Genomic DNA, 15,617 nt, shown 5'->3' with positions numbered 1-15,617 from the left:
ATATAGGGGAAGGTCATGGGTCCTCTACCACAACATATAGGGAGGAGGTCATGGGTCCTCCACCCCTTCATAGTGGCAGAGGCTGAGGCTCTGAGGAGATAACGCATAGAACAGGAGCCAGTAGCCCTGGGGTAGGGCCACATAACCAAACTCAGGGAACATTGGAGGGAAAAAAACAGGGCTCTAGTCTTCTTCACGCTTCCCTGGAACTCTCAGTAATCCTAAGCCTAACTTCAAGTGCCAAGGGAGCAGACAGACTGCAAGAGGTAGACAGCACTGGGTACATGCAAGGCCCAGGGTCACCCTCCACTCACCCTGATTTTCTCTTCCACCACAGGCCTTCCCCTGCCCCTGCTCCCACGTGTCACATACACACTGTGAACCATAGATTATTATTAGACCATCATAGAGCAACAAGGACAGGAATGGAGAGAAACCTGCAAGGCGAGAAGTGTGTCAGAGGAGCACCCTGGAAACGGTGGGTCTACGGGTAAAGTAGGGATGGAGTGCTCCTGGAAACGGAGGGTCTACCAGTAAAGCAGGGGTGGACTTCATGGGCGAGAGGGAAGAGCTTTTCACAGGGAGATGGCTGGAGCACAGGCCTGGGGGTTGGGGCAGGATGGAGACCTGAGGCCACAGAGGAGGCAGGTGCATGGTAAGTTGCAACTGGCTCTGAACATCCTCTGAGGAGGCTGCCATCTCTAAGGCAGGCAAGGAAGAGGACAGCCTTGTCCCTTTCAGAGTGCCCCTGCAAAGCAGAGGTTAGATAGCAGAAGACCGAATTCAAGGGCATGACTACCATGGAGTCTGGGAGGGTGAGTGTATTGGGGGCAGACATGAATTGACAGGTGGCAGATGTTGGAGGGAAGGACCTGGGGTACCACAACAAATAAGGATGTAGGGAATGGAGATTTCCAGCTGGAGCGCCACACTCACACACTGTACCATGGCTGTCACAGACCTGGGCACTGCTGCCCAGGAAGCTAAACCTTCTGTAGGATGTCACCTTGGCCTCCAGACAAGGCACATCTGTCCTCGGGAAATCAGTCACGTTACAGGAGGCAGGCATGCCAACGGCATCTGAGGATGTGCGGCCTGTGGGCCCCTCACTGAGGTCAAAGAGCTGGAGACCTTCAAGCAGGGTGAGCCTCCCTGCACTGGGGCAATGGTAGGGTGGAGAGGAAGGGATCCAGAGAGGGCTTGAGAGAGGTGGGAGCAGCCTCTGGAAGCAGAGCCTCTTAAATCGGCTAGGAGGGAGGGACGCGAAGGCGGGGGGGGGGGGGGGGGGGGGGGGGGGGAGTGGTGGGGGAACGACTGGAAACACCATCTTGGCAGAGAGAGTAGTGGGCAGTCATTGAGTTTTCTGTTTCAGGAGGTGTTAGACCCTACCCCTGGCTGCTGAGAGATTCCTATATGTGCTGGCCAGAGGCTGCTTCACTACCCAAGGGCCAAAGCTTGCTCAGGACTTTCATAGGGACATCTCTCTGAGGCCAGGCATAGAAGCCTTCAGCAGTGCACAAAAGAACAACTTGGGCCTCTCCCTTCAACCTTCCCCATTCCCAAGGATAGAATGCTGGGGCCGGGCAGGGGACAGAGGACGGAGGTGAGGCAGCCCTTCAGCCCTACCTGTCACACTCTGTATCACAGGCCAGTGTCCTCTCTAAGGGCCCTGTGTCCTTCCCTTCCTGGGCACATCCAGAGGCAGGGCCAGACGTGTAACCTCCTCCACACACCACCCTCTGTGGGTCCCTGAGGCTCTGCACTCATTTCTTAACAAGGTTCCTGGAAGGACTCCCTCTAAACTGGGCCAGTAAGTTCCAGCCAGGGCCACAAGGACTTGGAGTACTAAAGACTCTTTCTGGGGGCTTCCTGGCTCCTCCCACCCCATTCAACAGTGGTACGGGAGGCAGTCACTCTCTCTCAGGCACAGGATAAAAACAGGTTTAAAAGATGTCAAGGCTTGTTCCTGTTGCTTCTGCTTCCTATAACAGATCCCACTGTCACCCAGAGGTAGTTCATGACAGGTTCCACTCCCGATGGCTGGACTTCCCAGAGAGATCAGGCAACTTGCCCAGAGTTGCTCAGATACAAAGTGTCTGAAGGTTGGACTTGGCCTCACTAGTGAGTTGAAGCCCTGAGAAGGATTTTCACACCTGGGCTCCCGACTGGGCCATGAGCTAAACTGAGATTGCTAGGCACAGCTACTTAGGAGCTGGGGCTGCAATTCAATTGCTGCCCACAGTGGCTCAAATACTAGTCTGTGAAACCCTCCCAAGGGAGGGCCATAGCTTTACCAGGGTCCCCTGCAGTTAAGTCACAAGAAAGGGCAGCTTCCTGGGTCTTAGGGTGGGGTTGAGACGGGGGGGGGGGGGGGGGGGGGGGGGGGAGGTGCTGGGGGGGGAGGGGGCGGGCGGGGGGGAGGAGCTTGCAACATAGTTTGGTTCTCTAGCAGCAACAAGGGTTCAGGCCTGGGTTTTTTGAGAGAGAAGTCAGCACAGAACTTAGGGGCAGGAAAGACCCAGGCCACCGAGAGAGAAGGAAAGGCAAAAAGTGGACTCATGAATGAAGTCCCCACGTGTGACCTTCAACTCATGGTGTATACTCATGGGACCACACTGTTTCTGGTGCTTTCCACGAGATAGGCATTACTTAATCCCTACATGGGACAGTCTGGGGTTCGTGTTCAAGGGACTTACCCAGGGCCGAGGCTGGAACTAGCTGACAGTGCAAACCATGATGGCACTAGGCCCAGCTGGATCAGTCCCTACCAGGGATGTACACAGGCGAGGCTGGCCACTGGAGGAGACAGAGAGCCTTTCACCGGCAGCCAATACAAAGGCCACTCTGGCTAGCTCACAAGCATGAAGTCACCCCAGGAACGAAAGTACACAGGCAGAAAGAGCTCCAAGTAGAGTTGGAGGAGGTGGCTCAGTAGGCAAGACACTTGCTGTAGAAGCACCAAGACCCGCTGGAACCCAAAACCCACGTAAAAGCTGGCCATGGAAGCACGTCATGGAGCCTGTAACCCCAGCACTGGGGCAGAAGCAGACAGACCCAGGCACTCGCTAGTCAACCAGTCTAACCGTAACAGTGAGTGTCAGCTCTCAAGGGTAGAAGAGCAACAGAGGAAGTCAACCAATATTAATGTCTGGCCTCTGCATGAACACACACATACCTACCATACCACATACATATACACTCCCCAATACACACCACACTCATACCACGTACACACATACATATCACACACACATATACATACCACATACACACCACCCACATAATACACACCCCTCACACATACATACATACCACACCACACACACATATACACCACACACATACCACACACATATATACTTACCACATACACATGTATCACACACACATACACATGCCACATATATCACATACACACCATACACACACACATATACATACATACACACACACACATATATATATATACACACACATATATATACATACATATATATATATATATATATACACACACACATACCACTTATACACCCCACACACACACACACACACTTACCACACACACATACACTTACCGCACACGCGCGGGCGCGCACACACACACACACACACATACGCACACATGCTGTTGACATGGTTTCCTCTTTTTGTGTAAGTCCAGACCATGTCCCTTCAGGGTTAGGGCAGAGCCTCTAGGGTCCACAGGATTGGCTCTCACAGCTCCCCATTCAGTCTCTGGATGTGAGCCTCCTTGAAGCCTCCATACTCAGGCCCTGACTGTGGTGAACTCCAGCTTCTATGAACTTCCTGAATTTCAGGGAAAACAACAGAATCCTGGAGGATTTGTGCTGAGTATGGCCTAGAGGTACCCCACTTCCAAAGAGAAGATTCCCCCAAGAGGTTCATGGATCTACCACGTGGCCACTTGGCGAGATGGGCCTGCAGCCTGGCCCCCAGCTGTGGATAGCTACCTCAGTCCTCAGAGAGGAGCCAGACAGCACATTGCAGGCTGCGGCACAGGCTGCAGAGGCACAGGACAGACTGGGAACAGATTGCTGGAGCCTGTCTAGTTACAAATAAATCCCAGACACAACAGCCTGGGGGGTGGGTTGCTTGGTTTGGGCCACCTTGGCAGGGGTAGGAGGAAGAGTGTCACCTTGGTTTGTCCAGAATGGCCACTTCCCTCCTGGTTATACCTGCACCCAAGCATGTATAGTCAAAAGAAGGGACTTTTTTTTTTTTTTTTTTTTTTTTTTTTTTGGGACAGTGTTTTTAGGGTTTCTCTGTATAGTCCTGGAACCCCTTTGTAGACCAGGCTGGCCTCGAACTCAGAAATCCACCTGCCTCTGCCTCCCGAGTGCTGGGATTAAAGGCGTGCGCCACCACGCCCGGCGAAGGGACTTTTTTTTAATAAAAATTTTTATACACTATATTTTGACATACTCTTTTCCCTTCCCTCATTCCGTCCCAGATCCTTGCCATCTCCCTACTCACACAATGTCATGTCCTTTCTGTCTCTAGAACAGACAATAAAAAAAAAAAAAAAAACCTGGGCTTTAAGGATGATGGGCAGCAGATGGTAGACCAAGGTCTAGGAAGTGGGCATGGAGGAGGCTGGCTTGAATGTCCCTGGATTCAGGCCACCAGGAAAGCCCACGCTGCCTCCAGCCACTCAGCCAGGCACCTTAACCTGGGCCTGGTGGGACCTTCCTGCCTCTCATCAGCTGCCATGTCCCTGATGTCCCCCTGGACCCACTGTGAACCCAGGGTAAACCAGCTCCTGGGGCCACCTAGAAGATGCCCTGGGCTCCACAACAGTCAGGATGGGAGTGACCGCTGAGGCACTATTGCAGCCTGGTCCCCTCCTTCCCTCTGGGCAGCTGACCTACATCTAACTCTCCTGCTGTTCTCCCAGCAGCTGCCCTCTTGCTGTGCCCTTGGCGGAGGACAGCAGCTGACGTATGCAGGAATCATGTGTTCAGGAAGGTCTGGGAATGTTCACCCACTGGTCTTCACACCTCCATGCTGTGGCTGCTTCAGGATGGCATGAGGGGCAGACAAGCCTCGAGCCTCTCTGTTTGTTCTCTTCCCTCCATCACCATACTTATCCAACCCAACCAGGAGCACGCAGAGGGGAAAGCGGCCAAAGAAGTCTGCACCTTGCGGCTGAGTTCTGGATCCTAAAATACCCAACTGCTCTCTCTACAGGCCCAGACCAATATCTAGCTCGGGGTAGTCTTCCATCCTCCCAGGCTTGCTCCAGCCCTGAGCTCAGACCCGGGGCGGGTCGGGGGGACGGGGACACAGCCATGAGCTATGTCTTCATGAGAAATGAAATTCAGATGGGGAAGTCACTTGTCCAAGTCACACAGCCAGTATGGGACAGAAACAGAATAATCATCGCAAAGCTAAGAGGGAGACGGGGTCTACTAATGTATTGAGACAAATGAAGCAATCGTTTGGTTATATTGTGGGTTTTTTGGTGGGTAAGTGTCCTTGGGCCAGGACACAGTTGTCCTTTATCTCTGCTCTGTGTGACCCAGATATGGCTACTTTGTCTGTGTCACTGGGGCTGGGACAAGATGGCCCTGTGCTTAGGGTCCTGTGGGCTGGCTGGACACCAGGGCCATGAGGGCATACAGGGGTGTTCCTAAGATGACGTCATCTTTTGTTGTTTGTCTCAGTATTATGTATTTTGCTTTGTTTTTGTTTTTAGTTAGAGTCTAGCTATAAAGATCAAAGAATTTAGTAATGTATGTTATTGGCATGGGACACTGTATATGATGAGAAAATGATCTGAATTACGGGACCTCATTTTTCTTTTAGAGAATTACTTCCATGTAATCAGAGAAGGTTAGTTCTATAAGGAAAAATAAAAACGAATAAACAGAATCAACTGAAGTTGTGGCTCCAGAACTCCCAGTAACAGAGAAAGTCCTGTGAGGCTCCTTAGCCTGAAATTCCTCTTCAGGGCAGTGGGACCTATGCACTGCCTTTATCGGCTGCCCAGGTGCGTGTCTGTGGGGCAGTACTGAGTGTGACAGGCTGGTGGCAGGAAACTGACAGAGTAATAGGGGTAAAGTTCCTTGTAGGACGGTCAGGCCAGTGTCCGGGGTACCGCCGGGGACCACAGGACCACGCCCATGGCTTTGGTGGGTGCAGTTTCCCAGGAAGGCTTTTGCCCATTTGTCCTGCCATGTTCTAGAAGGCAGTGTTTGGGGCTGGAAAGACGGCTCAGCAGTTAAGAGCATGTGTTCCTCTTGTCAAGGACCCAGGTTTAATTCCCAGCACCCACATGGTGGTTCACAATCACCCATAACTCCAATTCCAAGAGATGTAACACCCTCTTCTTATCCCCACAGGCCCTAGGCACTCGTATGGTATATACATATATACAGGCAAATGATTCATACACACAAAAGTAATAAACTCTGAAGATTGTAGGCAGAGGCAGTGAGGGGTCATGGGAACTAGGTGGACGGTGCTGCGTCACTTAGTCATCAGGACATTCAAGAGTCCTGATAGGATCTCAGAGTCCATACTCCCATGGCCCAACTCTCCTAGCTATGGGTCCCGGACTGGCCTGCACTGAACAGAGGCCACCAGAATGGTGGTGAGAAGCATAGAGTTGGTACTGAGCAGAGTCCCCCTATAGGCACCTTCTCTTCTCCCCTAAGCTCTTCTTGGGCCTTTCCAGCCCCAGGGTGGGTGACATAGCAGCTTGTAGCAGGAGTGAGAAACAGCTGCAACCAGGGGTCCTTCCTGATTGATGGCCAAGGGCATCCCAGGGCTAGTATTGCTCAGGAGGGAGCCAGTACACCCTAAGACAAGGTCTGACACACTCTCCTGACTGATGTGTGTGAACTGGTCTCCTCCTTCCGGCTACAGCAGACCCCACAGCCAGAAGGAAGTTCAACCCCTGACCAGTCAGCTAACTTAGGGCAAGCGACTTTGTTTCTCGGTGTTGTCTTCTACGACATGCAATCACATACTGCCAGGCCTTGCCTAGAGGCCTTGTGTTAAGTAAGACCCAGCAAAGAGCACACTCAGGAAGCCATGGACACAGAACAAATCACTTTACCATGCTTGCCAGACATCCTGAGAGGCCAGGTAGGGCCCAGCCAGGACAGTATATGCCTGCAGTTCCCAATACCAGAGCCCAAAGCTCTGGGGTGTGGCAGGCATGTGTCTGTCCCTTAGCCAGACACAGAACAGAGAGGCACGGCGGGTGGGTATGCAAGAGTGGGAGGGGGTATGTCTGCTTTTCTTCCTCCAGGCCCACTCAGGAGCGTAACGCCCTGCTCCTGAGAATGGGCCCTGACAGCACCAGAGGTCTGGCAGCCAGGAGGCAGAGTCCAGGTGAAGCTGTGACAACGAGCTGACATTGCTTTCCAGGGCCACTGTCAGGTCTTCCTTTCTCGATGGCACAGCTAACAAAAGCCCACCAGCCTAGGAGAGGGGGCCTGCATTGGGACTCCATGGGGTCTCCAGAGAAGATCCCTTCCAGGCCCAATCCTCAGGACAGAAACTTTTACCACAGGGAGACAAGACTGGGCAATGTGTCCTTTGACCCCAACAGAGTGGACAGACCTGAGAGAGAAGCTGATTTGCGTTTGTAATCATAGCACTCAGGTGGCTGAGGCAGGAGGATTACTGTGAATTCAAGATCAGCCTGGTCTACAGAGTGAGACCATGTCTCAAGAGGAATAAATATGAAAAGGGACATTAGTAGGGACAGGAGGGAGGGAGGGAGCGGGGAGCTAAGGCAGTCATTTTTACATGGCAGAGCTCCAGCCCAGAAGCACCAGGCCATATGCAGCACACAGCCGTTTCTCTCTAAGCCTCTGTTTCCTCTTTTAAAACAGGAATAAGAATTAAACAGAGATAAGAAGAGCTGAAGAAAATAAACTGCCCAACACACCCTCAGGCCAGGAGCCAGTACCTGTTGCTGGAGATCTCCAGAGGAAAGTATCTTTTCTGGAGTCCCTGATGCCAAGCACGGGGCTAGAAGTAAGAAAGAGTCTGAGAGGACAGTGTAGGGAAAGGTACCCTGGGAGAGGTGGCGCCTGCACCTCCAGAGACCCATCTGAGGCCCAGCTGCCTTCCTGGAACAATGAGGGCCTTGGTGACATGACAATTCACCCTGGGCCAGGAGAACGCCACCTGACTATACCCTGAAGGGGTGCTTGTTCCACCAGCTCTCTGGGACCTGTTCTTCCTCTCTCCCTGAGGCCCCTCCGATTCACCTGCTACCTCATTCTCCAAGGAGGAAAGCTGTCAGTCAGTCAGCAGCAGCAAAGGGAGGGGGGCGGGGGGAGACACAGCCATGAGCCAGCTACAGCCTTGGAAACTGAGGGGACTATGACCCAGGAGGGGCCATGGAAAGCCCAGGAGAGAGCCTTCAGCACCCTCAAATCCTGCTGGGAAAATCCAGCGGCACAGACGGCAAGTCAAGCCTGGAGCCTGTGGCAGTGTCACGGTATAACAGACTCAGCTAGAAAGAGAGAAGTAAGAGGCTGCCCACCAGGATCTGCCCCTCCCAGCCCCAGCCTACTTTCAGAGACCAGCCACATCTGTAAGATTCATTTCTTCCCCAGCCCTCCCTGAATACGTTCTGCACCTCTAGGCATCCTTGGAGCCACCTCCATTGTGGCTGTACCATCATGCACTGCCTGAAGCCACACATACCACCACCACCACCACCCCTGCTGGAGCCACACCCCCTGCTGGAGCCACACCCCCTGCTGGAGCCACACCCCCTGCTGGAGCCACACCCCCTGCTGGAGCCACACCCCCTGCTGGAGCCACATCCCCTGCTGGAGCCACACCCCCTGCTGGAGCCACACCCCCTNTGCTGGAGCCACATCCCCTGCTGGAGCCACACCCCCTGCTGGAGCCACACCCCCTGCTGGAGCCACATCCCCTGCTGGAGCCACACCCCCTGCTGAAGCCTTCAGAAACCCTTGTGGAGTAGGGTTTGGGTGGCTGCTGTAGTAGCAACCTTAGAGGTGTTCAGCTGAGTTTCGCCCACCATGCTACCCACTGCCACCCATCATTCGCCCCCTGCTCACTGAGCACATTTCAGTTTACCACACATCTCTAAGGAGACACTATTGTCACCAGGGCCACTCAGTCAGAAGGGGACAGCGGAGGTTATCTGATTCAAGGCTGCACCGAGTTGGGATCTCAGAATTCCTGAAGTCCCTTCCCTCAGCCTGAGGGAACAGCGGCACCTTCTTCCAGGAGAAACTCCTCATCTCAGCGGTTCTCAACCTGCCTAAGGCTGCAACCCTTAAATAGCGTTCCTCATATAATTACAATATTATTTATTATACATTAATGATATTATAAAATTATGTTGTAACTGCTTCATAACTGTAATTTGCTACTGCCATGAAATATAATGTAAAATATCTGATATGCAGAATATCAGATCCGTGACTCCCCCCGCAATAGGGTCATGACCCACAGGTTGAGAACCACAGGGAACACAGGGAGCATGGGAGAGAACAGTGTCCTGAGAAAGCAAGCAGCACACACAAAGGCCTGGAGGTGAGACGTAGAAGGCAGGTGACGGAGCTGCTGCAGTGGCCGGGCTCAGAGAAGGACGCAGGAAAAGGCTGGAGGGCAGTGAGCACAAGGAACAAAGAAGGCACAGCCCTGGCTCCATCCTCAGGTGGCACAACAGCTGAGACAGGAAAACCAAGGTCCAGAGAAGAACAGCTCTTTGTCAATGATGTCATCTATCCAAAGGGACAATGAAGCTGGGCCTGGTGTCTTGGTTAACTGCACCCCACAGCCAAATGTGTGCTACATCACAAGCCAGGACCTGTAGCCAAACTGTCATCATTCATAAGGCCACCACCAGGCAAGCTCTGGAATCCCTGTGGCCTGGCCAGGACCATCTAGTGGGCCTGAAGCCTGGGAGGCTGGGTGATAGCAGCTCTTCACTGAGTGGGATGGATAGATGGCGGCAGACAGCTAAGGCAAGGGAAAAGCGGGTGAGTACGGAGAGGGTGCTTCCTGATCCAATCTCCCACAAAACAGTCAGCACTCCAGGAGCTGGGGCAGTCGGGAGTCTCACACATCTCAGGGTGAGAAATGGAGGCCTGGGGGGACCTGTGCAGGCTCCGTGGCTGCATGCCTGAATGCACACTGAAGCAATTGTACTTAAACACACTGTTCCTTACCCCCTCTGAGCTTCTACAAGGTGTAGATGGCTCAGGCCTCCCAGGCTCAACCATCTTATAGACTGAGGAGCACCGGCAGTGAGAGGCACATGGCCCGGGCTAGCTGCCTGGAGTTCCCGAATGCTTGACAAGTGTGAATAGGTGCTGTGTTTGATGGTCCAGGAGCAAAGGCCTGGCCAGAGACCAGAATCCCCACCTCTGCTCCCAGACGCCAGAAAGCAACAGGAAACCCAGGCCTACGTGAACCCACAGGCTGGAGTCCCACCCAACTTCCCCTGGCTGGAGCCCTAGGGCGACAGACCCTTCCTCCGCTTTGAAGGCACCTTGGGAACTGAAGCTCCAGTGAGCTTCCCTTCCCTAGCCCGCCAGCTGTGGGCCAAGAGCCCTCCCTGAAGATAAAGATTAAGACCTCAGTGTGAGTTCCAGAGCCAAGGACAAGCTGTATGACTTGAGAGTCGGGTTACCTCTCTGAGCACTGGTGGTGACCTCTGTAGCGTGGGGTCTGTCCCACCTTTTATTTGTGTTTGTTGAGACAGGGTCTCACTATGCAGCATTAGCGGGACTGAAACTCACTGTGTAGACCAGGCTGGTCTCAAACTCAAAGACATCCTTTTGCCTCTGCCTCCCAACTGCTGTGATTAAAGGCACGCCCCACCGTACCCCACCTGTGTCCCTTATTTTATGATGACCAGTCTCAAGTGACTCTTCTAGGGATGAACTCTGCAGTAGCCTTCTATAGGAAGCCTGTCTCAGCCTCCTCAGTGCAAAAGCTCCCTCCTTCCCTTCAGCCCCCTCATACTTGGGCTGCATCAGACACTTGGGTTCATTGTGCCTACACTGGACAGTTTCACACATTACAACTCTGCCCCCACTCTGTTTTGCAGCCTAGGGGCAAAGAGAGGCTGAGCAACCAGGCCCCCTGTGGACAGAGCAGAGTGAAGTATCAGGGGTGGGGTGAGTCTGAGCAGGTGGCCCGGAATAGTGTGGCCTCAGTGTGTCTCTGTGTGCCCACAGAGGCCACAAGAGGGAGTCAGATCAGTTGGGAGATGCTGGGCATGGGTGTAGATGCTTGGAACTCAACTCAGGTCCTCTGCAAGAGCACTAAGTATTTTAACTGCTGAGCTACCTCTCCAGCTCTGGGGAGAAGAATTTCCAAATACCTTCCCCTCCCCTTCTTGCCAGCCCCAGGAGACTTCCTGTGATCTAATATAGAACAGAGATGGAGATAGGCATCCTGGCGGGAGCCCGAGGAAGCAAGCTCAGGGAGTCAAGCCGTGTGCAACATACGTTCTTCTCCACACCACGGGCACCATGAACATCTGCCCAGAACCCTGCCTCATCCATTTCAAACCAAAGCAGCTGCCCGACTGCCTCAGAGATCTCCTAATCCCATCTCTGGTTACCAGCCACCCACGCACCTTCATAAGTGAAGAGCAGAAGGCCCTCCTGTCCACACCACACTCCCTTCTATATCAACTCATGCCCTGAGCTAACAGGCAGGCAGAGATCTTGACCAAGTTCTGCCATCCATCCTACCTATGCTGTGTGACCTTAGGTAAAACACCACCCCATCTCTCTGAGCCACTATCTCTACCTACAAAGTGACAAGGAAAACGTTACACTCACACTCACAAGACTAGTGTTTTAAAGAGCTAAGGGGATACGATACAAGGTTTCTATTTCTGCACCTTGTCCTGTATGTGTCCCTCTAAGAAAACTAGAACAACTCCTAGGCATGAAATCGCCTCTTGATATTTTACCCAACCACAGCCATAGCATAGAACAAGGATTAGGCTAAGAACTCTGGTAGAAGATGCCTAAGACCAGGCTTCCACTTGGCAACTCAGTAGCCACAGAGCAGGTAACTCAACCCTGGAGCCTGTTTTCATCTGTAGCATAAACCGCTGTGAAGAGTGTTAGTCCACCACAGGCTGCAGTTACAACTCAAATGGGAAACTGAGGCAGTCAGGCTCTGATGCCCGAAAGTCTGGTCTAGGCTAGTCCAGAGTGAACTGCCAGGCTGACTAGTCCAGCAAGTGAACAGTCAAAAGAACTCAAGGAAGATCTCTGCTTGCCTGTGAGCTCCATGAGAACCAGTAAGATGGCTGGGCTGGTGGAGGCATCGAAGTCAAGCTGGAGGATGCTAAGTTGGAGGCAGAGACCCAACAAAGTAGGAGAGAGTTGACTCCCGCAAGTTTTACTCTTATCTTCACATACATGCTTTACAAATGTACCCCACCCCAAAAAATGTTAAACCAAGAAGCCTCAAGGACTTAACAGACTGCTCCCGAGTTGTTGCTCAGCCTCCCGTTCCTGAATGCTGGGTGTGTGCCCACCTGGTGTCCTCCACATTCTGTCACTGTGTTCCGACACTGCAGAGCCGGCCTGATCCTGTACACCTAACATCGGCAGGCAGAGAGCAGGCCTCTGTAATGACAACTGAAAGGCCTCCTAGGTAGATGTGGCTAGAAGAGTGTAGGTTCTTGGTACCAGGAACTAAATTCCTTTCACAGCAGAGAACGCCTGCTGACTCCGTTGCCGCTGGCCCCAAAGACACCTGAATACGCGCCCGCACAAGGGGGAACTTCCACGGGTTGCACAGGGTGTACAAAGGCCACGCTCAGCAAAGGCAGTGGGGTTAGCATTTGGCCTGCCTTCACTGCCGTTGCACCGGTGGCTTCCAGGAAACACACTCTTCCTCTTGAGCCCCTCCTTGCTGTTGGCCCCATGACTCACACCCAGGCTAGGCTGGCAGGAGGAAAACGCTCTCTGAAGGGTGACTCGACAGAAAGGCAGCAGACTGTGACCAGGACCTGAGCCTACCACCCGGAGGATGCGCGCGGGGGTGCGGCCGGGGCGGGCCAGGGCAGGGCCTAGAGCCCTTTACAGCACACCGTCAGCCCCAGGATTGGCCGCTCCGGCCACAGGCCTATGGGGTGGTCCTTGCGCAGCCAATCAGTGGCCCCGGGGAGCCCATTCATTCATAAAACCGAGCAAGGAAAAGCCCCTCGTGGCCCGAGCTGCGTGGAACTTTGAAGTGAGCGCTCCCAGTGTGGTCCAGATTGGGGATCCAATTCATAGAGCTAAGAGGTGTGCAGGGGCTGCCGCGTCCACGCCCACGGTCTCGGGCTAGTAGCTTCAGCAAGCCGCGCTGGGCTCCACCCTAAGCAGGACACGCCTGCCATCCAGCTCCCGCCGACAGCTAAGAGCCACCCATCCCAGAACAAGGCCGCCAGCCTGGGGCAGGTGGCCCCATGACGGATGCAGCCACGTGCGCAGCGGAGCGTGGCGCCCCCCCCCCCCGATTCCCCTCCCCTGGTCGCCGCGACTCACGGCAGTCGTCCTCGTCGCTGTTGTCCGAGCAGTCGTTGTCCTCATCGCATCTCCATACCAAGGGAATGCAGCGCTCGTTCCGACACCGAAACTGGTCCTCTTCACACTCCTTGACCGGCCCTGCGGGGGTTGGGGGCCGTGAGCTGGGTCACTGCACAGGAGCCCGCTCCCCACCCTGCAGCCCTGGCTGCCGAGAAGTCCAGCGGGTATGGGAAAGGGGTAGATATCGGTGAGCTCCGGAGCTCCAAGCACCTTAATTCCGAGAAAGGACAGGATGCCTCGGGTCCTCCACTGCAGGACCGACTGATGGCACAGCGAGACCCGACACGCGCTTAACGGCCCGTGGCTATACCCGGCCTTCAGACACACTCACCCTCACACACAACGCCAAGTCAGGTCCACACAAACCTAGTCTGCGGGAAGCCCGGCACGCTGGCGACACGCACCGGGCGCAGGGGCTCAGTCCCTTTGCAACCTGTCACTCTCCTGGGCCCGCTAGGGTCCCCAGAAACGCATTGTCAGAAAAGACGGTACCACTTCGCTCATCGCCGCTATGGAGCACGCGTGTCAAATTAAACCAAACCCCAGACCCTGAACGACTACCCCCCGCAAAGTTTACGGGCGGGGGGGGGCGCCCATCCCCCATAAGAGGATGCCCGGAGCCGAGGTAGAGCTTTGGTAACCAAAACCGTGGGGGTAGCGGGGGAAGAAGTCCAAGGCAAATCCGGGGAGCTAGGGTCCCCGGAGCCTCTCTCGGGGCCTCGCCGAACAGCACCCCCCACCGCCGGCCGCGCTTTGTTGGCTGGCGGCTGTGAGCCGGCCCGGGAAGCGCCGTACGCACCTTGGCCGCCCGGCAGCGGGTCCGCTGCGGAGAGATGCTGAAGCTGCAGCAGCAGCAGCAACAGCGCCAGCGGCCGGAGCGCGCCCCGTTCTGGGCGGCCCATGGCGGGCCCGGGGCTCCGGCCGCCGCGCCCCGAGACCCCCGCGCCGCCGCCGCGCCTCAGCCCGCCAAGTCCTTGCCGCGGCGCCGGGGCTGCCGCTGCCGCCGCCGCCACCACCACCGCTGCCGCCCGCCCCGGCTCCCCGGCTGCATTTCAAGCAGGTTCGGTGACGCTCGGCGGCGGGGCGGGCTCAGGCTGAGCGCGCGGCCCCGGCCCTGGGCGGCCGCCGCCGGCGCGCGCGCTCCCTCCCGCCGCCGCCTCCGCCCCACGCTCCTCCCGCCGCCGCCTCTTCTCCTCCCCCGCCTGTCCTTGTTCCCTCCTCTCTCGGTCCGAGCCCCGTAATCCTGCTCTGTGTACGCGCATGTGCTAGGAGCTGTAGACGCTAGGACGAGCCCGGCTAGGCTCTGGTTCCCCTGGTTTCCCCGTGGAGGTGGCAAGCGGGTGAGAGAAGGAGGCGTATGGAGGAGAGCCCGAGCTCGGGGGAAGGAGATGTTCCAGACGCACAGGCCGGTGCAGTGAACGCGCAGAGCGCGGGAAGGCTGAAAGCATTGCCAGGGAGAAGCTAGGGGTGCCGGGCAAGACCTGACATAGCTTCAGATTAGATGAGTCGCTTTCTGCGACCGTGTGCATCTGTGATTATCACTGTGTGATCCTGAGAGAGGTGAGGGTCTGACGCACAGACTGTTATCCATATTCATCCTTCTCTGTTGGACCCCGCAGAGGAGCAGATCAAGGGCCCTGAAGGCACGGCAAGGTAACCCTTGCTGCTGCAGAGAAGGGCAGGGACTGTGGAGGCCCAGATGTATCATCCTTGCCGCCAGAGGCCGCACGTCTAGTGTCTCTGGGCTCCACTAGCCTCTGCACAAAGAAGGCCCCTCCTCTAGCAGTGCGACCCCACCTCCCCTACTCTTCCTTGTCAGAAGGGCAACGCTTAGACTGGATTTCAGCCACCTGCCGGTGAGCCTGGCCCAGCAGCACAACAATCTCAGAGAGTGAGATTCTTGGGCACGGGTTGTAAACCAGACCGGCGCGAGGGTGCCAAGGCCCAGGGTTAAATCAGCCCTCTATCTTCAGAAAAAAAAGAAAGAAAGAAAGAAAGAAAGAAAGAAAGAAAGAAAGAAAGAAAGAAAGAAAGAAAGAAAGAAAGAAA

The 15,617-nt window shown here is 54.9% G+C and overlaps 1 protein-coding gene across 13 annotated transcripts in view; it reads right to left on the bottom strand.

Annotated features, from left to right (window-relative positions):
* The window catches only part of Lrp8 (LDL receptor related protein 8), a 77,861-nt gene extending 63,261 nt beyond the window's left edge, over positions 1-14,600 (bottom strand). For 12 of the 13 annotated variants that reach the window (XM_029476552.1, XM_029476557.1, XM_029476556.1 and 9 more), the window contains exons 1-2: positions 14,368-14,483; positions 13,527-13,646 (exon numbers count right to left, since the gene is read on the bottom strand). In XM_029476552.1, the coding sequence (XP_029332412.1) occupies positions 13,527-13,646; positions 14,368-14,470 (223 nt within the window). In that variant the 5' untranslated portion in view covers positions 14,471-14,483. Of the gene's footprint in view, positions 1-13,526; positions 13,647-14,367 lie in introns of all 13 variants that reach the window. The other variant, XM_021159906.1, reaches the window with a different exon arrangement.
* Positions 14,601-15,617: the final 1,017 nt, after the last annotated feature.

This window comes from Mus caroli, chromosome 4, assembly GCF_900094665.2.
Source record: "Mus caroli chromosome 4, CAROLI_EIJ_v1.1, whole genome shotgun sequence".
NCBI lineage: Eukaryota > Metazoa > Chordata > Mammalia > Rodentia > Muridae > Mus > Mus caroli.
Note: the sequence above shows the minus strand (reverse complement) of the source record. Positions and strands in the feature narration are given on the sequence as shown.